Genomic DNA, 26072 nt, shown 5'->3' with positions numbered 1-26072 from the left:
GCAGATACATGTATAAGAAACAACAAAATCAAAACTTGAACCCAATTTCACACACTGCAACACTCTAATCTAATCAGTGATCCATGTATAGCATTCATTACAGTCTACATCAAAACCAGAGCTGGCATTCAAACTTCAAACACTGAAATAAACAAAACACTGATCATATAATTCTGGGTTAACAGCTTCAGTACCTCCACTTCAGTTCCGTCTGCTTTCCTCTCCGTCATCCAGCGGGCGGGTTCCTCTCGCTCTGGTCAGCCATGGATCACAATTTCTTTGGGGCAATTTCTGGAACACAATCCCTGCATTGTGAACAGAGCCAGTATAAAGGGTACCACGTGGCGCCATTCTGCTTGATCAACAGCGTAGCAGTTACATGCAAGAAGCAAAGACGGTGAATTTGATGCTATGCCTTTTGGGTTTTTTGCATTTGATTTCTGGGTGCTTTGTTTGGAAGGTTCTTCAAGCCTAATGGGAATCGTGACAAAGAAAGTAAAGTGGTGTTGAGGTGGATTTTGGGTGGGAAAACAGAAAGACAGAAGATGAGGTTTGGGGTTTCGGAGTATGTATTCAGGTGGCCAAGAATGGTATGGGAAAAGTGGAAAACCAGCCGTTACTGATTTGACAGATGACTTCAAACTACGTCGCTTTGTGATGCCTTTTTGGTACTTTTATATTCTTTTTAATATTTTATCTCAAAATATTGATTAAAGCTTGTTAGGTTTGGAATATTCTGTTGACGACCAAAACAAAAGTGAAAAATGAGAAATAAAAGCAATAAAACAAGGGGATATCCAGGAAGAGGATTGTATGCACCGACAGTGCAAGTGCACTGTCAGTTATTTTAATCTCTAAAAAAATAACAGTCACTCATCTAATCAACTCCTTTATATATTTTAATATCAAAAAAATTACATCCATTCATATTGCAAGTACCCATGCACTGACGGTGCATGGAATACACTCCCGGGATATCCATGACTATTTCGTAAGTGGGAGGTCCAACATTTGACTATGTAGTCATCTAGGTGTTTTTTACCCGTTGTTGTATGAAAAATTTAAAAAGCGAGCTCTAGGTCTCAAGTGTAGCGACAGAACCTATTTGGGCTTCGTAAGCAGCAACGCATGACACTCCTTGCATGCCCCATTTCGATTGGGTGACGGTTGTTGTTGGGGTTGTGTGGCTAGATACTCTAGGCTTCAATTGGCTCATTGGCATATGGACTTCTGTGTGCGCACGCGCGATATTAACGCCTCCAACCAGACCTACCAGTGGGATTCCTAGGTTACTTGATTTACCTTACAGCTTCGTTGTCCAAAATTTTAAAATTTTAAATATATTTAGCGATTCTATATCTTAAATTAATGGGGTGCAGTTTAGGAAAAAAAATATATATCTTATTAGATGATTTGTGATTATAATATAACTAAAGAAATGATTTGTAAATATTCTATCTGTAGAATACATATATAATTTTAGGAAATTGAGATGATGAAATCATCATGAACCCAGACAAACTAATAATTTGAATGAATGATGATTGAAGAGTTATCTATATATATTATCGTACCTCTTTTTTTATTTTTTATTTTTTGTAATGAGTGATAGCAGAGGAACAACCTCTCTAACACTCTAATTTATTAAGCCAAAAAAATGTGAATGACAATGAACCACCAAACCAAAACCTCCAAAATAAACAAGCAAAACAAACAAATCAACGAAATCTAAACTATGGAAGACCCAAAACATCACTCTCATAGAACGACAAGAGAAATGGAGGAGGCATATCCCACCATACTTGCTCCGACAAAGATGTTCCATGATTAGCTAGAGCATCTGCTACCTTATTTCCTTCTCCTTTCGTAAATCATGGATTCGATAATTTATGAAGAGGCCTCGTTCCCCTTTGATAGCATGATGTTTCTCTTCATCTTTGTTGTCAAACATGTCGAAAGCTATTAATTATACTTTTTCATAAAACTTGAGAAGTAAACAATAAGTCGAAGATGACCGTAGATTTGTGTATATCTAATTGTGAATGTTTGGGGTTTCGATTTATAGGCCGATTTGGAGGATTCTTAAAGAGAGTAAAACAATGGGATTTAATAATATATCAAACCAATATCTGGTTTTGTGTATATCAAATTGTCCATCACTAGGTTTTGATTTATAAGCCAATGGGAGTGAAAAAAAAAAAAGAAGCAAATTTGGAATGGAAAGGTCTTTTATCTTTTTTATGTTGGATTGTGAAAACACTGGGCTTTAATAATCAAACCAGTCTCGTACTTGGTTTTCACAAAATTTTATGTATTTCTTGCATATCAATACTTTACCTGGGTATTTGTTTCTTACTGAGTGCTTTTGACATTCGTCATTTACTAACATAACTTGTTTAGAAAATGTAACTTAATAAGAAAACGTATCGAAATTGGACAACTAGAGTTTACACATCTTATGATTTTTGAAGAGTGCTTGCTACCTTTTTTAATTTTTCTTTTGCTGAAAAGAATTCTACCTTTATGTACTAAAAAAGGGTAGAGTGTGTTTCATGGTACCTGAAGTGTCACAATTTAAACAATTTGTTTATATATATAAAGAAAATTTTACTTCTATCAAAGAGGGGTCCATAACTTCTATTCAAGTAGTTTATGTACCCACGGATGATTTGACCAATCTTGTTCCAAGCATCACACCCACACACACATGTACCCACGGATGATTTGACCGATCTTGTTCCAAGCATCACACACACAAAGAGGTTCTGAGGGGAACTCCTCAAACTTGAAAGTTGAGGGTGTTTATATTTTCAGCATATAGTTTAATAATCTAAATCACTCATTCTCTAGTTACATACATATACAAATATGCTACAAAAAATTAGCCAAATCAAAAGGCATTCAACCATGTTCGTTCTAACTTTATCTCACGGGCTAAATTTATTTACACATTTTCAATAACCAAAATTATTATAGATTTGATTGATTTTTTGTAGACACGATTCTTACATAGGCACCTAAAAGACCAATAGTTTAAATCGTTGAATTATGTCGAACACTAACTACCCAAAATCCGAACGCAAGACGTGATCAGAGTTTCACATTTTTAAATGTTCCCATTTGAGAACCCAGTACATCCATTGAACTACTTTCTAACTACTAGATTTGTCGCCTCCTTGGTTGTTGTTGAGGGGGCTGTCAATATGAATTTAGGCAAAATTGGATGTGGTCTTTTCAAAAAACCTCTTAGGTCCTACCTATTGGATAAGCTGCTAACTTGGTGGAAGCGATAGATTTCTGAACCCATTTTCTTCGGATCTGGTTGGTAAAGAAACTCTTCATTCTGAAGAGAGATAGACTAGGTGGATCTTGTTCTCATTCAAGAGCAGCAAGCCCCAAAATAAAGTCTTCAGCTACAAAAATGAAGGCAAAAGTTTGGAGATGATGGTTCAATTTTCCCTAACTAAGAGCAAGGAAAAAGTTTTGCTTTTTCCTCTGTTTTGTATAGCTTACAGATAATAATTTATGTATGTAGTTGATTACTTAATTCTATTCTATGATATTCAAATTGCACCCGGTTGGATCTTCATCTAGTTAGGTGATTCATATTTAATGACCCGGGGTCGTGAACTTTTTCTTTTTCAATGTTGTTTGAGCTTTTATTATCAAGTTAGTCGAAATTGTGTAATGTATACATCTTTATAATCAATTTTTTTTTTTTGAAGTAATGACAATTTCATTGATAAATAGCGCATGTCAAAAATGTCATTACATAGTTACATACCCACCCGTTGTCACATAACAATTGACAGAACAAGATTTTGTGGGGGAGCCACAGTGATACATAGGATAGACCAACTATATTTGAACTTATCACTCGCTTATTTAAAGCGAGCCTATTAAACTATGACCCAGCACGCATAATATAAGCTAGTAAAAAAACTAACTAAAAGGTGGGTATAAAACCCAACAGTCATTCTGAACCCAAAAGAATCAGGCCCAAAATTTATCTTCCATGCTCCAAGCTCAACCAGCGGCCCAAGAAGCCCATCAAGGCCAAGACACCCGACCCAGACAGAGGCCCAACAAAGGCTCAAAATGAGCTTCTCGACTGAACTCCACCATGACGACGGCGCCGTCATCCACTTTCACCGATCAGACAGCCACCTTAATGAGGGAATTCATGCCATCGACGTCCCCCAGAACCGGGTTAGGACTTGGGTCCGATCACAACCCAAATGCACAACCACCCAAAATGATCTGGCCACCCGCCACCCATCGCAGGGCACCTCGACGCTGCCTTCGTCGGACCACCGATGTCCACTGGACATCCATCTCCTCCATATCGCTCGCCGTGCTCAACAGCAGCCAAGCTTTTCCCACATTTTCGCCACCAGACCAAAGCGGTGCGCCTTCCTCTGCCTCTCTAAATTCCGATTTCAGCCGCTCATGCGTCAAATCATCGAGGCCAGCCACCTTTGAATTCGCATCGAGCCCAGAGTTAGGAGGCACTCTAGATGAGGAAAGCCAGTCGCCAGCCCAAACAGTCAGAGCTCGAGCACCGTCGCTACTACCACCGCCAAACAAATCGGGTGAAAGTAGAAAGTATCTGTGAAATGGATCAAAGGAAGGGCAGAAGAGCCTTGCATGGGGAAGTCGGCCATAGCTGTTATGAGCATCGCCGTCAAGAAGCAGTGGCGTTAGTATCAGCGTGAAGAAACACACTGCTAGAGAGAACAGTGTTTTCATAGTGCTCGTTTATAATCTTTATAGTCAATTGAAAATTAAGCAATTGAAGATATCAATTATTCAATATTTGTTCATGACGAACCCAAATTACATCATACGAATGTATGACCTAGCTATTTGCTGCCTTACTCCAGTTGGAATAGGAAATGCAATGTGTCTCTGGAAATAAACCTCTCTTAACTATCATGCCACAAATAGCTCTGATCATAGTAACAAGGGCCAACTTTTTCTACCGTCCAAAAACATTTGCTGCAATTATCTCTGTCTTCCCTGTAAATATCAAAATAGTATAGTTTCGGAGCCCCTGGCCATTGAAAGCTGGAAAAAAAAAAAAAGGGTAGTCTTCTTAATAAAATTTCGCTTGAACTGGAACTGATAGGCTTCCCCATGACGGAGTATGTGCTGACCAAGATCATCGTTCTTGGATTTGCAGTGCACTATAAGGTCCACATTGTCTTCGAGCGTGTTGGTGATCTGAACTGTTATCTTTTTAGGAAAAGTGATAGCTGCGCGCCTCGACGGTTATCATATGGACAAGTAGCAGGAATAGGAGGCTAGGAGAGGAAAAACAACATAGGCGAAAGATCGATGAACTCATTTCTGCAGGTTGGTATGGCAAAGTTCAAGAAGGTTTATCTCTATATTATAATGCCCAATCTGACATACCAGAAAGCTGAATTCTGATGATGAATGGATGATCGATGAATCTGGACATGAATGATTTATTAAGAAATGCATGAGAAAGGAAAGGGTTAACCAGCCAAGAGTCAATTAAAATTAATTATAAATGGCTGACCTCCTTAGATTTAAAAAAAAAAAAAGATATGAATTGTAATAGAGGCATATATGGAGTATTTATGTTTTTTCTTTTTCAACATATTATCCCTACAGTTGTATAATTTTAAGGGAAATTTTAATCACACAATCTAAATACTAGATACACATCTCATACTTAATGCACCACTTATTAACTTTTTTATTTTAATATTTTACTAGAAACACAACCCTAAACTTCATAAATAATCCACATTCACAATACACCATACATACAATACATACCATCTTAACTTGAAAAAAAAAAAAACTCAATAAGAACAAATAAACTATGTGACTTATTAGATGGGTTATGAACAGATGTTTAATTGAAGTAATTGATAGGAATGCTCAATCCCATGCATATTGAATTAATTGAGCATCATTGCATGAGATTGGAAGATATCACTGCTCTCTTCTACAATGAAGAGCGCAACGAGATCTATATAGGCAATAGGCTCGTTCTAGTTCATGTATGGTCTAACTAAGGGTTTCTTCAATCTGTTCACTACACGAGGTCATCAGTCTGTACCTAGCAGCAATAGAGTCCTTAGTTAGTTGTGTTTGTTCATTAGATTCATTGTTTTTTTTTAGGTGCTCATAATGAGTATGAATGCATGAGAAGCTTTGTCCTCATATTAAAATCAGATTAATTAGATTCATTGTTTTGTTGGTCTTGTAGATGGTTGAATTTATTGATACCCCACTGCAACAACTCCTTTCCTGGAACTGTGTTATGTTTTTTATTTTTGATATAAATGTATGTTTTGATAATTTAACGTACCCATAAAATATGATTTTGAGTGTATGAAAAAAGGAATGTGTATTTAGTATTTAAAGGTGTGTGAATAAAATTTCTCTAACTTTAAATATTTTAATTGAAAGTTCCAAATATGGTCATGTGACTTCTTGAATTTATTTATGAAAACCAAATAATTATGAGAAGTTTTATATACACATTCTTAAGAACATTTTCAGCAGACTCTCTATCTTAGCTTCTTGAGCATTGTTAGCAATGCTAGCCATTTTTTATTTAAATTTTAGCTAAATGAGCTAACAAGTCATTTTGGCTAGTCAATTTTAAAATACGTCTGCACTACTTCTCTCTATTTTAGTTAGTTATGAATTTATATTATTATTTGAATGAGGAAAAAATAATTTAAATATATTTATAAATTACAAGTAACAACTTAAAAGAAATTTTTTAAATTAAGAAAAATAATAGAGAGCCTCATCTTGCTCTCTATATTTAGGAGTGAGACAGGTAAAAGTTAAAATGAAAAGTCACTTAGGAGTCTGATGCAGCTGTTATAATTAATAAAATTTATATTATCAAAAATTGCAGCTACACCAAACTTCTAAGTGGCTCTCCATTTTAATTTTCAACTATCTCGCTCCTAAATATAACTTGGTCCATGGTCAGGGTTTTTAAGTTTAAGCATTGATTCCTTGAGACTATCCAAGATTGCAAGATATATAGCTTACACACGCTCAACAAACTTAATTATTCCGACAACTCAAAAAAGGCACTAGAACGCATTTTGAATCTCGTTTAGATATTTGATTAACAAAAATAATACAATTGTGTATGTTAATTTTCATAGCCTTTTTTTCTTGTTTAGGAAGGTCTCTGAAAAGTGTTACATGTGGCCAGCTAATGGGTGCTTAATGCCCCGTGGCGTTCGGAAGGGATTAGTCCGGCTCTGCTGGGATACCCCCCGAAGGGTGTGTGTGTTGCTAACTTTCTAACGCTAACCTCCCCCAATCAAAAAAAAAAAAAGTGTTACATGTATAGATATATGACATCTCAATGAACATTAAGATATAATTCATTCCCTATTAAAAAATAATATACACAGGGCCCTTCAAGTGAGGGCCCTTATATATATATATATATATATATATATATATATAAACACACAAAATTGACATCTCGACCATTCCCGGCCCATTATATATGGCAACCATACTTCAATAGTAAAGGGAAGATTGTCTTTTTCAGTATTTCCATAACTAGAGAGCGTAGTAAAACAGTTGAAGCATCTTTGTCACAATTTAGTACCGGCCTAAATTTAGTAACATAAAAGTCAATCAATTACATCTTATTAGATCAAATTGCCAAATATGTTTCTCTAAATGTCCCTAAAGTTCAAAAGGTGGCTACAGATCAAAAAGAAAACTTTTCAAGAGGTGGCGCCTACAGACCAAAATCAAAAAGTTTTCTGAGGCTATAGCCTATATATAAAAGATGATTTGAATTTAAATGTCTATGTACGCGCATATTATTCAATACTGACTTTAGTTGAATGGTGGACAAAATCCATAATTGAGAAGCTCATGGTGATCACGTGGGTGCCAATTAGGGTATGTACGTATGCCTACTTTAACTGGAGAATATATATAGATATATAAAGGGGGCCTCAATTATAGGAATTGAAATAGGGAATTGAATTCATTATAGGGCTTACTCTTTTAGAAAAAGACATGCCGCTACTCGGACTCGAACCGAGATGCTCTAGCACTGCTTCTTAAGAGCAGCGTGTCTACTGATTTCACCATAGCGGCTTATTCGAAATCATAATAACCTATTTTTATTCAATTGTCGAGATTGAGGGGGGTTAATTCAATATTAATAATCTCTTTCTACCGGTAGCTCAAAAAGTTTTTTTTGTGTGACAAATAAATAATCAAACAATAGACTAAATAATGTGAATCGGTCTAATTCAAAAAATAGTCTCATTTTTGTTAGAATTTATATATATATATATATATACATATCCTATCCAGAGCGGAGCTCCGCTTTGAAATTAACGTGTGAAGTTTGAGTTTTGGGTCACTTTTCGGTCGCATATCCACATCTCGACCGTTCAGTTTTTAGGTACTAGTGTATAGATCATCTCTGCAAATTTTCAGCCAAATTGATGATCGTTAAGGTATCTAACTCGCTTAAACCAATGGACGGACTGAATCTGTCAACCTGAACCGTACTAGCTTTAAGGCAGTTATCAATGCCTTAACGATCATCATTTTGGCTGAAAATTTGCAGAGATGATCTATACACTAGTACCTAAAAACTGAACCGTCAAGATGTGGATATGCAACCGAAAAGTGACCAAAAACTCGAACTTCACACGTTAATTTCAAAGCGGAGCTCCACTCTGGATAGGATCTGATATATATATATATATATATATATATATATATATATATATATATATATATGCCTTGCTACCCCCAGTTTGTAAGGGATGAGAGAGTGAGACAATTAACCTAATTGAATTGGAGTTTTGGGTAGAGAGTTTTATTGCTAAACTCTAATTATATTCTCTCTAATTGCTTATAGTGGAATTTCTCACCGGCTCCAAAATTGGATGTAGCTCAATCACATTGATTAAGTGAACCACTATAAATCCTTGTGTTTTTGTGTTTTTGTGTTTTGTTTTTGTTGTTGTTGTTTGGTTGCTCATCTAATTTCATATCAATATTGTGTTTGTTACGCTTCTGCACAACACATATGCAGTGTATATCGTAAAAAAGGAAAGATTGTACGTTCAGCACTTTCCGGCTCCCATTCCCAACCTCAACAATTTCCATCGAATCAACCTCCGGTGGATTAATTTCAAGGAGATGGACCATTCTCCTCCCTTCCTGTCCTTCAATTTTAGGGCAGGGTTCCTACAAATTAAACCTGTATGTATGCGTTACAAATGATTTGAGTACTCACAACAAACGTGACATCAACCTGCATAACCTGTCATGAATGTGTGTGATTCATGCATGTAACCTTCAATTAAATGTCATACATGCAAGGCTCCTATATCCTACACATGTAAAACCCTCATTTGTAGCGTAGTCTCTGCTCCCTTCTCTCCCCCTCGTCTTCTTTATAAGCTCTGCAGTCTGGCTCCTTTTCAGAAACAAACCATCTCTCTCTATCTCTGAGTCTCTCCTGTTTGCAAAACTCAGAACCCTAAACCATGTTGGCCATGCCAGTGCCTGCTCCTCCTGAGCAAAACCCTGTGATTTTCGACTCCCAAGTCATTCAGTACCAATCCAACATCGCTTCCCAGTTCATATGGCCAGACCACGAGAAGCCGATCCCCAACCTGCCGGACCTTCTCGCGCCGGCCATCGACCTCAGCGGCTTCCTCAGCGGCGACCCTTCCATCGTTGCGAACTCGATTTGTTTAGTCGACGAGGCCTGCAAAAAGCATGGATTCTTCCTCATTGTAAACCACGGAGTTGATCCGGAGCTCCTTGCGAAAGCTCACGAGTACATGGACGTATTCTTTGAGATGAAGCTCTCGGAGAAGCAAAGGGCTCAGAGGAAGGTTGGTGAGAGCTACGGTTATGCTAGTAGCTTCACCGGCAGGTTTAACTCCAACCTTCCTTGGAAAGAAACACTTTCTTTTAGGTACTCTGCTGAGAGCCAGAGCTCAACAGTCGTCAAGGACTACTTTGTGAATACGTTGGGTGAAGATTTCAGAGAAATCGGGTAATAATACATTGTGATCCACCTTCTACTACTTTGTCAATGTTACTGTGATTTTAATTCTATATCCCTTATTTTGAGACCTTAATTATCCGCGAAATCCAATATATTGGTCATTGTCTTTTTTCTTTTTTGTTTTTCTAGGAAGTTCTACCAAGAGTACTGTGAAGTGATGAACAAACTATCCAAGGGCATAGTGGAGCTATTGGGACTGAGCCTGGGAGTTGGACAGTACTTCAAAGAGTTCTACGAAGGAAACGATTCGATCATGAGGTTGAACTACTATCCAATGTGCCAAAAACCAGATTTAACACTGGGAACTGGGCCTCACTGTGATCCCACTTCCTTGACAATCCTTCACCAGGATCAAGTAGGGGGCCTTGAAGTGTTTTTCGATGAGAAGTGGCACCGCGTTACTCCTGTCCTTGGTTCTTTCGTTGTCAACATTGGTGATACTTTTATGGTAAGTTAACTCTATTCGTTAATATGTTGCGCAATGGAATAGCATGTAGATAGAGGCACTAGTACTCCTCGTATCATTGCACCTATGTTGCCTTCACCTTGACCGCTCAAGAGTTGTTATCTATTTAGGTTCGATTTTCTATGCGGTTAGGCTTTGGTACTATTAGTCGTCATTTGTTCGGCAATAATCAGTACGGATTACCGATTACTCTTCAATCTAACTAATTTGTCGTGCTATATATATAAAGCACCGATATATATTGTTTTCAGTTTAGCCACGTTGTTCAGGTTATTGTTTGGAATTAATGGCTCAATTAGGTTGGGTGTTACCATCTGGATAGGCTTTGGTAATATTAGTAGTATACTAATGTTTCACTTTTCTAATGAGATCGACTTTAAGCCTCCACGCTATTTCCTTGGGCCTCTAATTTACAGACGTACATTTTAGAGTTGGACAAAAATTGGGATTTATTAATTAATGTATGCTTTCCTCCTGACGTGAACTTGCAGGCTTTGAGCAATGGGATTTACAAAAGCTGCTTGCACAGGGCTGTGGTAAATAACAAAGCTGTAAGGAAATCTCTTACTTTCTTTCTGAATTCAAACAAGGACAGAGTAGTGACTCCACCAGCAAGTTTGATTAGTGCTGAAAACCAGAGGTTGTACCCGGACTTTACTTGGCTTGCTCTACTAGAGTTTACCCAGAAACAGTATAGGGCTGACAGGAGCACCATTGATGCTTTCTTGGCCTGGAGTAGTAAGCAGAAGGGTGGAGAGGAAAAGAAAGACCAAGGAAACTAGGGAGTCTGGGTTAAGTACTTGGTGGTGTACAATGGATCGGAGTAAAGAAGTAAAAAGACTCCATAGTATCTAGCTTGTTGTTCTAAATTTTAGTTTTCTATCAATTCAAGCATGAATAATGTCCTCAGCATGTATTTCTTATTGATAATGAAAATGTGTGAAAGCAATCATATTTGATTGTTGTCTAGTAATAAATTTAATATATATATATATTTTTTTTTATCAAATAAGAACTTCATTGACTATGAATCAATTACAATGAGTTGTGGAAAGACTTTAAGCAACCACCAAGATGATGAAATGCCCAAAGTTTCCCACACTATCCTCCTACCAACACGTATATAGCCATTAATAATGCTAAAAATAAGCTAATGCTATTTTAAAAAAAAAAATTTGTCTGACAATACTAGGTTTAATTTATATGCATAACCAAAGTTCCTAAAAAGCTAACTTTTTAAATACAACCTAGCGGCTGGTTGCCTGTTTATTTTTTTTTTAATCAAACTCAAATCGGACGAATACCATTCATCTGAAGTCAGAACGGGCTATTACATATCTTTCATTTACTGACAGTGGGTAGATAAAAAATTTGTAGTAATACCACAACGATACATAGATTAAGTCCGCTCATTGAACATTCTACACTCATTGTAAAAAAGTGGGTCTATAAACTATGTTAACACTACGACACAGCAAATAGGCACACACTACTAGAAAAACGGCCTATGGGCACAGCACAATGGGTACAATTAGAGAGTTGGTGGCCAATTAAGCACCAATGGTCACAATTTTGCCACAGTTAGAACAAATCTGTAGCTCTAGTGAAATTATGACTAGTAACAGTGACCAAATAAGTTATCCGTCGCAAATTTGAAACGCTAAGTGACGAAATAATCTGACCCTCGCAATAAAGGTACATCATCTTCTTCTTCCTCTAATCATCTTTACCCAGATACCCATTTAATCAAAATCCAACAATGTGTGACCGAAGCTTCTGTGTTCGGTCCCTCGATCGATTCATCTAGATCTCACATAGAAGTCATGAATCAAAAAGAGAGTCCGACGGTCTTCCCTCCTTCTCAGACCCAAAGCAAGGGCTTAAAGTTTTAGATCAACAACCTCGTCAATTTTAGCTAAGTGAGGTTACTGAGATTAGATGGAACTTGGTTTCTCGGATTCTTTAATTTTTCGTCTTCAAGTTCTTCGTAAATATTTGGGTTTGTTGAATTTTTTTTTATTAACTTTTCTTAGTTCTATATTGATTCTCTTTTAGGTTTTGGCCATTAATTTGCGGATTGATTAAAGCAAGGTACTTCCTTAAACTCTGTGGACAAGATTGTGCTGATATAGTATATAATTTAGATTGTCTGTAGTCTGAATAAGAGAAGAAGCTTCACAGAAGCATTGCTGCCTTCACTCAACCTCAGAAGTTCGGAGTATGCCATTTGAGCTTGAGGTTAGTAACCGGAGCTACTATGTTAACTCAACAAGATGTTAAATGATAGTGAGTTGTTTATAGCACTTGTTTATCAATAATCTGAATGTGTTTCTTGGGTTGATTAGGTGTTATCTGCGAAAAGAAGAGATGGTGAAATTTAGAGCAGCATGGGTTATTTCAAGGAGAAATTTGTGCCAAGTGTAGTTCAGGTGATGCCTTTCGAGTTTCGGCCACTTTGCTGTAAAAGAAGATGTATATGTTTGTGGTATGAGACAATAATATATGTATTCATTTTGAATACTTTTGGCTGTTGTATAAAAAATGGGAGAGGATCCTCTCCTAACCTCCTAACCTGCCTAAGCTTTTCATTAGATTTTGACACGTGGCCTATAATGAATCTAATGGTCTACATTAATAATTTTAGTTTGTCTTTTTTAATTTTTTTCTGTTCTTTATCTTTCTCTTCCTACAGGCTAGGCCTGCCGAAGTGCCTCCCTCTCTGTAATACCCGAAAAATTCAAATTAATGTCCGATGACATTTTGGAAATGATTTCGTAGGCGTGGGCACGAATACGAAGCTTGAAGGAGTTGTGGAATTAGTTCGAACGATTTTATTTCGAAAACGAACGTTATTTAGGGGGTCTTGAAAAGTGACTTCTTATACGTACAGAATTTGGGAAAACTTTCTTCATGAAAGTTGTAGAGCTCGTCGATACGATCTCGTGCATATGTGGAACGCAATATTCGGAGTTCGTATGAATAAGTTATGAATATTTGAAAATTGGGAATTTTCTATAAATATCAAAAAAATGTTGACTTTTTTCATTAAGGACGAAAACATGTTGAAATTGCGGAATAGTCCCCGCGTTTCCTCTCCGTTCTCTCTCTCGTGCGTCCCTCAGACCCGACGGGTCGCGACCGACCCGACCCTGTCGGAACGGTCACTTCCCGGACGCCACCGCCACCGGACCCGCACCAGACCGGCACGCCGTGCCGAGTGTAGCTGTTCTGTGGCCTCGCCCCGCCCCGCCGCTGCCTCCAAGCCGAGATCAAAGCCCGACCCAAGTGCAAAACGGACCCAGCCGGAAAACCAATTTTCCGACATCACCTCGGCCGATCCTCCCCATTTTCGTGATCTCCTCTTCCTTCTGATCATCCCCATATAAGCCTTGCATGACGATTTTGAGTGTAGACCGCTAGATCAAGGTTTGACTTTTTCGACGCCTCTGATTCAATCTAGGATCTGATCATGCGGCCGAGATTAATCCAACTTCAACGCTTGATCTAGGACGATCTAGACCTTGTCTCAGAAAAAGTCAGGTATTAAAGTGGTTCAATTCTGTATTTTGAAGAAGTTTGTAGTTGACAACTTTAGCATCTGAGGTGGTTGGCCGGCGTTGACCGCCGTCTGACCTCCGCATGTGGCGGCGCGTCGGACCATATTTTGAGTTTATATTATCTGGACGGTGATCTATGCATCCATACGAGCGTTTTGATATATTACAAGGTTATGTTAGAAAAAGTTGGTAAATAGTGGATTTACGTTTTTACGTTACTATTTACGGTTTTTACGTTTTATCTTCGGTTTACGATCTACGAAGATCAGACCATCGGTTTTACTTCAAATTTTAATATGTTGATCGTATGACTGTCCCGGTGACTTTGTGAGGTCACGGGCGAGGATCCGACCGTTGGATCTTCGTATATTTGAGAAATAGTGATTCGGAAGGCGATTCGTGAGAATCCGACCGTCGGATTTTCATATAATTTTGTGGAGATGTTAGTAAGGGCGATTCAGGAAGATCTGACCGTTGGATCTTCGTGATAATTTTGGAGGATGATCCTAAGGGCGATCCGTGAGGATCCGACCGTTGGATCGTCATATAAATTTGATCTGACCGTTGGATCATCATTAAATTAGAATCCGACCGTTGGATTTCTGTATATGTGTGGTCTATGAATGATTTCTAAGTTAAGATCGTGTTTGACTAGGTGGTTGATGGATTGATTGGTGAACGATTTCGGATCGTTGTTTTTGAGCTGTTAAGAAGACGCAGCGGGAATTTAGAGGTGAGTAAACCTCACGTGGTTCATATTACGAACCGAATAAATTTAATTACCTTATTTTGTCGTAATTGCGTGAAAATATTTATGAAATAAATATTTGTTTTAAAATCATATGGACTTGATCAACTACGGTCCATGGGTAAGTAAAATGATTTTTATTATACAAAATGAATTTCACGATTTTCTTGTGTGAACTATAGTTGGTATTAGTGGTCATTCCTGAGTGGGTGATTACGTATATATATATTTACGTGATTATATGTGGAATGGTGTGACATTGAAGAGTGTGGAATTTGGGATGATTAAAATACTATGAATTGAAATTTGACTTATCATATTTATATGTGATGATCATGATTGATGAGTTCTTGTTAATATTCATGATTTACATTGGAGTATGTATAGAGTTGGAGAATGTAGGATTCTGAGGACGAGGTGTCCGAAGTTTGACGGTTATGGATAACCGGAGTGTTTGTGTACTGAGGACGGGGATGTCCAAAGTGCGACGGTTTATTATTAACCGAAGTTGTGTACCGAGGACGGGGATGTCCAAAGTGCGACGGTTTATTATTAACCGAAGTATATGGTGCTGAGGACGGGGATGTCCAAAGCGCGACGGTTATAGTGTTAACCGAAGTATTTTGCCGTTGCTTGACCCTAGGCCAAGGTGTCAGAGGTAACGAGGCAGTTAGAGCTCTAACGTGTTATTGGGATGGACCAGAGTGGTGTTATGTGGGTTGGGTGTTTACAGGACCAGTGTGGTGTATTGTGATTTGAGGATTGTGAAAATGTATTCCTTGTGGTTTTCCATGAGTGGGTTGATGTCTCTTTGCAGACGTAATACTGTTGAATTTTACTTGAATTGTAATTTAATAAATCAACAGTTCTTTCTTGTTTACTCATACTGGCTGTAAAAAGCTTACCGGGTTTTGTGTTGTTGCAACTCCCGGTACACTATTCAAATTGTGTAGCGGGTAATCCTACAGGACAGGAGAACCAGGACGGTGATCGTGCGGTTAGAGCAATGGTTATAGTTTTACAGCAATTGTAATAGTGAGGCGAGTTAAGCTCATTTGAGCCTTACAATTTGATTTGGTGGGAGTGTGCTGTAATAAATAACTTGAGGATTTGGGTTATTGTAAATTTGAGAGTTGTGAAGTGTGGTTGTTTGTGAGAAAAAAATTCAGGATGTTAGTTGTAATTTGTTATTATTCATGTTTCGGATTTGAATTGATTATTCAAAATTCGGGGCGTGACACTCTCTCTCCCCTTCTTCTTTTTCTTCTTCATCGATCACTCAGCAATCGGCACCAATACAATCGCAACGAATCAAATAGGTTTCAATGAATTTGATGCAAAAAAGTTTTGTTTTCTGAAAATCTTGATGAGATTTGACAATGAAACTTTACAAGGGAGAACATCCATGGAACACTCAGCCCCCAAATCAAACCAATCGATCAGATCATCTCAGTTTCTAATTCCACCAAAATGAGAAGAGATTGAAGTAGAGTTGAAAACAAAAGGTGTGGGAGAGAGCGACCTTGCCGAAAACGATGTCGGAGGACCTGGAGAGCTACGGTGCCTCGATGGAGTTGCTTGGAGAGGTAGTGAGAGCTGCTGGAGGTGGACGACGACGATGATCTGAAGTTGGTAGAGGAACACTCATCCTCGGAGGCCGCCATTGACGATGTCTTCTAGGGTTTTCTGCATGTTGCTCAAAGAGTAGGAAAGAAGGAGTGGTTTAAATTTGTGAGAAATCGGAGCCGGCCTCTTTTGCCTTTATGCAGCAATCTCATTGCGTCGCCATTCCTTGTAATTAAATCCTTTAGCTCTGCTCATTTGGTTGGGTTTTTCTCCAACTTAATACCCAGTTCAATTTCCATCTCCATTTGATTACAACTGGAATATTAAATCACATTGTTTGGCAATTGAGCTTCTATTATTGTTTCGGTATTTTATGAGGGATTGTAGCACATTTTGGTTATCTTTCGATTTCAGAAAATTTGTTTGGGTTGAGTTTTGATTTTTTTTTGTGAAGCCATGGATATGTATGTATGATAGAAGAACAGAGCTCCCAGTGACTGAGAGATGGATGAAGAAGGAAAGAATAGAGAAGAGATAGAGTAGGACAAAAATCTGAAAAGGGTATTGTTGTAAAATTAGTAATTCAAGGAGATTCTAACCATTAGATGTGATATTAGCCACGTGTCAAAATCTAGTAAAAAGCTTAGGCATGTTAGGAGGGGAATGAGCTTAGGAGAGGATCCTCTCCCATAAAAAATAGGGAGAATTCCACAAATAGTCACGACACTTTGGTCACTCAATTTTCAAATATATCACTTTTGTCACTCAACCATTACTCTGTTAATCACTTTAGTCAGCCAAGGGGCATTTTATCTCACTCTAATCACTTTTCCCAATCATGGTAATACAGATTTCTCAATTTTTCACAATTGGTTGGACGAAAATATCATTAATATTGTGACAAATAATTTTTTTTTAATGAAAAAAATTAACAAAGTGACTAAAGTGAATCACAGAGTTAAAGTTGAGTGACCAAAGTGATATATTTAAAAAGTGAGTGACCAAAGTGTCGAATTGGTAAAAATTAAATGACCATTTGTGATATTCTCCGTAAAAAATAATGTATTCATTTGTGATATAAACGAAAAATGTATTTACTTTTGATACGTCTCTGGTTACTTTTGATACTTAAATCTAGTTAAGCCCCTCAATTCCAGTTTAGCATAAGCTAACCCCAAATCCAGCTTAGCACCTGTACCCTGGGATACGTCTCTGGTATCAAAGCCAAAAGGCTGAGAGGGAAGTTAGTGAGAGAGAGACCCACACCTTAGGAAGTTGTCCTTTGAGGAAGTAGCAACTTGTGTTCCCGGTAGTAAGTCGCAGAGAGGCGCAGTGAAACCGTTGGTAAGCTTGGGTGCCCCATCAGAGACCTCAACCTAAGAATTAAGTCCATCTCCCTCTAAAATCTCTTAAATCCCGATGACTTCTGAATCGAGTAGTATTTCAGATACTATGCTAAACTGTGAGGAGTGGTCTTCTCATAGCTTAACTGAAATTGTTGGAAACTGGAAATTACCTAAGAAAAGCTACAATGAAATATACAAAATAGGAACCTTTGACTTCAAAACTTTATATTCAATTAAGACTCAAGAACAAACCATTGAAGTAGGTTCTGACCATCAAATTATCCAAATGTTTACTCAAAAAGCTTTAGCAGAACACAAAAAGAAAGACTACAAGTATTTGCATATAGGTGCAGTACAAGTAGGAATTCAACCCTTGACCAGAAATGGTCTCAAAGCCTCTGTTTTTGTTGCTCTACGAGTTGTAGACACAGAAACTTTGAAGACTCAATTTTAGGACTAGTTGAATCAAGTCTTTGCAATGGACCTATTCACTTTGAATGTTTTCCAAACTTTCCTGTGTCACTTAATGATCCAGGACTTTTAAAAGCTTTAACCTTAAATGTCAAAACACATGGTTATGACATGTCTCCAGGTGAACAACCCTTGGCTGTCATATACCGTATTCACTACAGAGTAATGAACACTCTGTTAAGTGCAAAAGCAAAATCAATAGATCCCAAAGGTCAAACTCTTTTATTAGAAACAGATATGAGAAAGTAAAATATAGTCATACCCAAAATGATAAAGTGGACTGACATTGAGCTACCCTCTGAGTGGAAACTTGATGAGGCAGTTCCTCCCAAACCCATAGAAAGCCATCAAGTAGATTATATTTCCCAAAATTCTGATGGAAGTGTAAACATACGCTTTGCATCAAGTAGTGCAGGAAACAATCTGCTCTGCAGACAATTTTCAAGCTCAAATAGATCTACCCGATCAATCCCAATCTCACATGAAAGAAATCTCAGAAACCTTAATTTAAGAAACTTAGATGAATCCTCTACAATAACAAGACCTTTCTATACAGTAGAAGAACAAGAAACTAGACAAGCCTCGCCAACCCAATCCTCAATGGCTGTAGAAGAAATAAGAAATCCTCAAATCTTTACAATATTAAAACCCTTTGAAATAGACAAAGAATACCTAAGGAAAGACTTTTACTCTGACAAAAATAGTTTCAAACGTAAAGCCTTCTTCATAATGTTTGACAAACATGAAAGAGACCAAATTCAAGAAGAATACTATGCCTTTTTAAATAAGCACAAATTAAATATTTATTTCTTTGATTGGTACTTTGTCTTGTCCAAAACTGAACATGATTCTAACAAGAAAATTAATGTAACAAATAAAGTCACAAAAACTTGGACTCTAGCAGATAGAAAAACCCTAGAAGCTAAGAGACCACCAATGGAAGAAATAAAAATTCCAGTAAGAAAAGAAACAATTATTGCTTCCCCCTACAAAATGCAAAATGCACTAGATCGACAAAAAGAAGCAACAAAAGACGATGTACAAAAACTTATGGAACAAAACAATTTTACAAACCAATATTTGGATACGGTAGGAACCCAATTGGATTGTCTAGAAACCTTAGTTAGGTCTGAACCTAGACCAGACTCAAAAGGAAAAAATAAAGAAATGAATGAGCCTATACTCAAACCCTTTCAACCAGAAGAAAGCTTTTCATTAAAAAATGATAGTCAACTACTTGAAGAAATTGAACAACATTTAAAAAGATTAAACTTAAGTGAACCTACTAGTTCAAATCCTTCAAACTCTTTAAAAATCAATACCCTTTCTGACCTTAGAGAAGATTTGGATAGTGACTCAAAAACTAAAATTTCCCCCTTCACGAAATTATTATCCAAGACCGACTCCAATAGATTTACAATTTGAAGAAGCAAAACTTGAAAAACATGTTGGATATTCTGCTGGTACTTTGTATGAGTGGAATATAAATGGCATGAGTGAATATAGAATTATACAACATATCAATGAAATGTTAATGGTTAGCAATGTTTACAAAAACACAAAAACAGATAGAGAAATCGGTAATATCCTTGTTGCATGATTTACTGGACAATTGAAAGGATGGTGGGATAATTATCTCACATCTGATCAACGCAGTCAAATTTTAAGCAGTGTCAAAATAGAACAAACAACTGGTGCAATGATTGTTGACCAGCAAAATCTGCCGGTAACTGATGTAGTAGCAACTCTTTGTTACTCCGTCATGACTCACTTTATAGGTGATCACAAAGCAATCAAAGATAGAATGGCCGAAACCCTTACAAATCTAAGATGTAAGAAACTCCAAGATTTCCGATGGTACAAAGATGTTTTCCTCTCAAAAGTTATGCTTAGAACCGACTCAAACCAACCTGTATGGAAAGAAAAATTCATATCAGGATTACCAAATCTTTTTGCTGAAAAAATTAGACAAAAGTTAAAACAAATTTATGGCAATGAAATCCCTTTTGGAGATTTAACCTATGGACAGTTAATTAGTACGATTAACACCACAAGTTTAGAACTCTGTAATGATATTAGGTTAAAAGCCCAAATGAAAAAGAATCAGATCACAACAAAGAAAGAATTAGGATATTTTTGTGAACAATTTGGATACCAATCTCTCAACTCTCCTTCTAGGAAAAAGCCAAAGCATCATAAAAAATATTCAAAATATTACAAAAAACATAAATCAAACCCAGAAAGAAAAGTCACATCTAAACCCTATACAAGCTCTAAACCTTATAAAATATACAAAAGAAAATTTGTTAAGAAAGACTCAGGTCAAAACTCAAAACTTCCTATTTGCTACAAATGTGGCAAAGCAGGACATTACAAAAAAGATTGTCGTGTTAAACAAAAAATTAATGCTTTAAATCTTGATGAAGAAACAAAAAATAAACTTCTCAAAATCATGTTTGATTCCGAATCAGACAGCTCAGACTATGACGACTCTGATTCAGAAGAAACTTTACAAATAGATGAAATTGACTTCTCAGAAACTTCAAGTTCTGATGAGGAAGAAACAGAATGCAAACTTTCAAAAGATGGTATAAAAATTTGCAATTGTAAAAACAAATTAAAAATTCAAATGATTTCCCGAAAAACAAAAAATGAGTTTTTGGAAATAGCCTCAAAAATAGAAGACATAGATCTTCAAGCTCAATTTCTTACTATCTTTAAAGATTTAATCAAAGAAGATATAGGAAAAGATAATCAGTCAAATGATCTCTATAACATAAAAGATACTTTTCAAAGATTTGATAAAAGACAAAAATCTGAAGTAACAATTTCAAATTTACAGCAAGAAATCAACCAAGTTAAGAAAAAAATAATTCTTTTAAAAACAGAAATTACAGAACTCAAAAATAAACCTACAAATGAGGAACCACCCAAAATAGAAGAAAAAGGAGAAAATAGTCAAACTGATCAAAATATTCAAGAAAATGTGGTTAATGAACAATTTATTGGATTCATTACTCGAGTAACCTATCAAAAATGGAAAACACAAATAACTCTTGCAATTTCAGACTCCTATACTATCCAAATAGTTGCCTTGATTGATACAGGAGAAGACATGAACTGTATTCAACAAGGAATAATCCCCACTAAATATTGCGAAAAATCAAAAGAAAAACTTACAGGAGCAGGATGTTCAAAATTAAAAATACGATACAAATTACCAAAAGTTCATGTATGTATAATATCTGCATACAAACATTTCTCACAGTTGTCAATAACCTAGACACTGAATTGATTCTAGGAACCCCTTTTATCAGTTTGATCCATCCATTTCTAACAACTGATGAAGGTTTAGAAACAACAATATTAGGTCAAAAAATTCATTTTCCTTTTATTGAAAAAGCAAAAACTAGAAACCTAAACCTAATCCGGAATGCTGCAATTACTAAACGGGTCAATTTAATTCAAAATAAGCAAAACCACATAAACCATCTCAAAGAAGATCTACAAATTAAAAGAATTGAACATCAACTTCAACAGCCTTATTTACAAAATAGAATTAAAGAATTTAAAGAAAAATTAGAAGAATAAGTAAGCTCAAACATCCCAAATGCTTTTTGGAACAGAAAAACCCACATGGTTGAATTACCATAAGAAAAAGATTTTGACGAAAGAAAAATACCTACAAAGGCAAGACCAATTCAAATGAATAATGAATTATTAGAATATTGCAAGAAAGAAATTCAAGATCTTTTAGACAAAAAATTGATAAGATCTAGCAAATCTCCGTGGAGTTGTTCAGCTTTTTATGTTCAGAAGGCTTCTGAACTAGAAAGAGGAGCTCCAAGACTTGTAATTAATTACAAACCTTTAAACAAAGTCCTTCAATGGATTAGATACCCAATTCCAAATAAAAGAGATTTACTAAAAAGATTAGTTCAAGCAAATGTTTTCTCAAAATTTGACATGAAATCTGGCTTTTGGCAAATCCAGATTGCCGAAAAAGACAAATACAAAACAGCCTTTAATGTTCCCTTCGGACATTACGAATGGAATGTTATGCCCTTTGGACTCAAAAATGCCCCTTCAGAATTTCAAAATATGATGAATGACATCTTTAATCCTTATTCAAAATTTTCAATTGTTTATATAGATGATGTTTTAGTCTTTTCAGAAAATATTGATCAGCATTGGAAACATCTCTACAAATTCTTTCAAATCATTAAAACCAATGGTTTAGTGTTGTAATACCCCGGAAAAAAATCCAAATTAAATTCCGTGGATTTTTAGAAATGATTTCACGATAGTAGGAGCGAGTACGAAGCTTGGAGAAGTTGTGGAATTAGTTCGAACGATTTTATTTTCGAAAACGAACGTTTTTAGGGGGTCAACAAAGTTGACTTTTTATACGTTCAAAATTTTGGAAAACTTCCTTCATGAAAGTTGTAGAGCTCGTCGATACGAGTTCGTGGACATGTGGAACGCATTATTCGGAGTTCGTATGATTAAGTTATGAATATTTGAAAATTGGGAATTTTCTATAAATAGGAAAAATTTCTGATTTATTCATTAAGGACGAAACTTTTCTGTTTTTGCGGAATAGTCCCCCGGACTCTCTCTCTCTCTCGATCGAAAACCCTCAGACCCGGCGGGTCGAGCTCGACCCGACCCGGCTTTTTCACCACCCTCCGGCCACCTCCAGCTCAGGACCCGGCGTCTCCCGAACTCGCCGCCGCACGCCCAGTCGCCTGGTGGTGTCATCTTGCTCCGCCGCTGCCCCCAGAAGTGGATCGAAGCCCCCCCGAAGCTAGAACCCGACCCGACCGGAAAACCACTTTTCCGGCGTTGCATGGGCCGATCGTTCCCATTTTCGTGATCTCCTCTTCATGCTGATCATCCCCATGTAAGCCTTTCATCACGATTTTGTGTATAGAACGCTAGATCATGGTTTGACTTTTTCGACGTCCCTGATTTAATCTGAAATCTGATCAGACGCACGAGATTAATCCAACTTCAACGCTTGATCTAGGACGATCTAGGCCAAACCAGACTTAGCTCCAGGTATGAAAGTCGACCACCCTTTCATTTTGAACCAGTTTGTAGTTGGTCACTTTGCCATCTGAGGTGGTTGACCGGCGTTGACCGCCGCGTTGACCGCCCACTGACCACCGCTTGTGGCGGCGCATCAGACCATATTTCGAGTTTTCATTATCTAGGCGATGATCTATGCATCCATACGAGCGTTTTGATATATAACATGGTCATGTTAGAAAAAGTTGATAAATAGTGGATTTACGTTTTGACGTTACTATTTAACGTTTTTACGTTTATCTTCGGTTTACGATCTGTGAAGATCTGACCATCGGTTTTGCTTCAATTTTGGATATGTTGATCGTATGACTGTCCCGGTGACTTTGTGAGGTCACGGACGAAGATCCGACCGTTGGATCTTCGTATAATTGAGAAATAGTGATTCGGAAGGCGATTCGTGAGAATCTGACCGTCGGATTTTCATATAATTTTATGGAGATGTTTGTTAGAGTGAATTGTAATAATGAACTCGAAGTTTCGAGATTTGGATTTTGTAATTGTAATTATTCATGTTTCGGATTTGAATTTATTATTCAAAATTCGGGGCGTGACAAGTGTTATCTGCACCAAAAATCAAATTATTTCAAACAGAGATTAGATTCTTAGGACACAATATCAAACAAGGAACTATAGTTCCTATCTCAAGAGCAATAGAGTTTGCTGACAAATTTCCTGATGAAAAAAAAGACAAAACTCAATTACAAAGATTCTTAGGATGTCTCAATTATATCTTTGACTTCTATGAAAAATTAACAGTTGTGTGCAAACCTCTCTATCAGAGATTAAAGAAAACCCCTCCAGCATGGACAGATGCCCATACTCAAATAGTTAGAGAAGTCAAAGCTTATGTCAAAACCCTACCATGCCTAGGGCTACCAGACCCAGAATCCTTTAAGATAGTCGAGACAGATGCGTCTGACATCGGGTATGGTGGAATATTAAAACAAAAATTAGCAAATGATCAACCTGAGCAATTAGTTAGATTCACCTCAGGATTGTGGAACCAAGCACAACAAAATTATAGTATTATCAAAAAAGAAATTTTAGCTATAGTGCTATGTATCACAAAATTTCAAGATGATCTTTTAAACAAAAGATTTTTACTTCGCATTGATTGCAAAGCAGCAAAATCAGTTTTGGAAAAAGATGTTCAAATCCTTGCCTCTAAACAGATTTTTGCAAGATGGCAAGCAATACTTTCAGTCTTTGATTTTGACATTGCATTCATCAAAGGAGAGAGCAATTCCCTTCCAGATTTCCTTACAAGAGAATTTTTACAGGGAAGATGAGTGAAAAAACCCAACCAACATCAAAAGAATCCTATGCAATGACTCCCGCAAAGCCACAGCAAAGCAGACTAGTTTCCAGTCCAAATACTATGAATGTTGCAGGACAATTAGTTCCTATCAGGAACTCTTTCACTCCCTTAGCGGAGCAATCTCAAACTTTTGCTCAAAAATTTACTCAGCCAAAATCTCCTGCTTTACCATCTTCAAGTCAAACAAAATTTTCAAACCAGCAAAAACCTTTTAAGAGCCCGTATTTCATCAAGCCTGAAACCAAAACCATTCTTATTATTCATCCAGAAATTTATGACAGTGAACCCTATCAAATTCTCAGAAAAACAACTTACCCCCATTATTTTGTTACCAATGATCCAAACAAAGGCCAAAGATTTTATGAATTTATCTTGGTTGATACAAACTCAATTACAATAACCCATAACCAAGACAAAGAAAGTGGCCAAATTACTCATTCAAAAATCCAAATTCGCCAAATCTTAACATTCGATGATTGGAATCAACATCCAATGACTCCCAAAAGGTTTTCTCAAGATTTTATTCCTCAACATTATACTTACTAGGATTATGTGGATGCCTGGACAAATGTTTTTTATCTTCAAAATAAAAGCAGGCAACATTCCTGGTTTATTTTCTTTTGCAAAAATTTCCGTCCAAAATTACCTTCATGGTTCAAATCCTGGTGGCAGTTCTTCGGTGCAACCGAAATCATTTTGCCTCCACAAATGAAAAGTTTGTTCAAATTTTTTCAAGAAAATTGTGAACTCTCTATCATCAAACCCTTTGATGCAATTTTTTCTTTTTATGCCTTCCAAAATATTGCATGGATCCTCTCGTGGGATATAATTGTATCTCCACCAAATCAAGACCAAGCAATGACACTAATCAGAAGATTCAAACAAAAATGGTGGGATGGCTTCACAGTTGATAAGTTCTCTGAAGAGTCCCTCCTCCAATGGTTCAAAACTCATCCTCAATATTGGAAGCAAGGATCAGTAATTCAAAGTCAAGAGCAAAGCCAATTCTTGTTACAAAAGTCCAAAATTCAAAGTCAGCTAGCAGGCATCTCTTCTCCTCACGAGTATGCCCTAAAGCTCAAAGAAGTGTTATCTCAAATATCTCAAAGCGACAATGGAGATGATGACAATGACATCACGGATGAGGTCCAGTCTCATTTCGCAAATCATGACCCGGATGCTTTTGTGCTTGGCGATTTTTAATCGCACAGCTGTCTCTCAAAATAGTAAGAATCTCTCAAAAGATCTCAAATCAGACAAAACCCAAATCAGATCTGCAATCGGACAAGACCCAATTTTTACAGGTGTCCTAACCCTAATAATTGGGACATGTGTGAATAGTGCAACCTCCCTCAAAATTCACCCTTTGTTGACACGTTCCTTGCTAGGAACATCCAGGAGCAAAGATTTCAAACCAAGATTTTCTTTTCAACATGCAAA

General features: G+C 36.9%; 1 protein-coding gene across 1 annotated transcript; it reads left to right on the top strand.

The window, feature by feature from the left end:
* Positions 1 to 9522: 9522 nt before the first annotated feature.
* Positions 9523 to 11332, top strand: LOC133717148 (gibberellin 20 oxidase 1-like). The gene is made up of 3 exons (XM_062143807.1): positions 9523 to 10057; positions 10199 to 10517; positions 11027 to 11332. Exons 1-3 carry the CDS (start codon positions 9540 to 9542, stop codon positions 11315 to 11317), a joined length of 1128 nt encoding a protein of 375 aa, XP_061999791.1. The 5' UTR covers positions 9523 to 9539; the 3' UTR covers positions 11318 to 11332.
* Positions 11333 to 26072: the final 14740 nt, after the last annotated feature.

Source organism: Rosa rugosa, chromosome 6 (genome assembly GCF_958449725.1).
Source record: "Rosa rugosa chromosome 6, drRosRugo1.1, whole genome shotgun sequence".
In the NCBI taxonomy this organism is placed as follows: Eukaryota; Viridiplantae; Streptophyta; class Magnoliopsida; order Rosales; family Rosaceae; genus Rosa; species Rosa rugosa.
The sequence above is the reverse complement of the archived record's forward strand: the minus strand, read 5'-3'. Positions and strand labels throughout refer to the sequence as shown.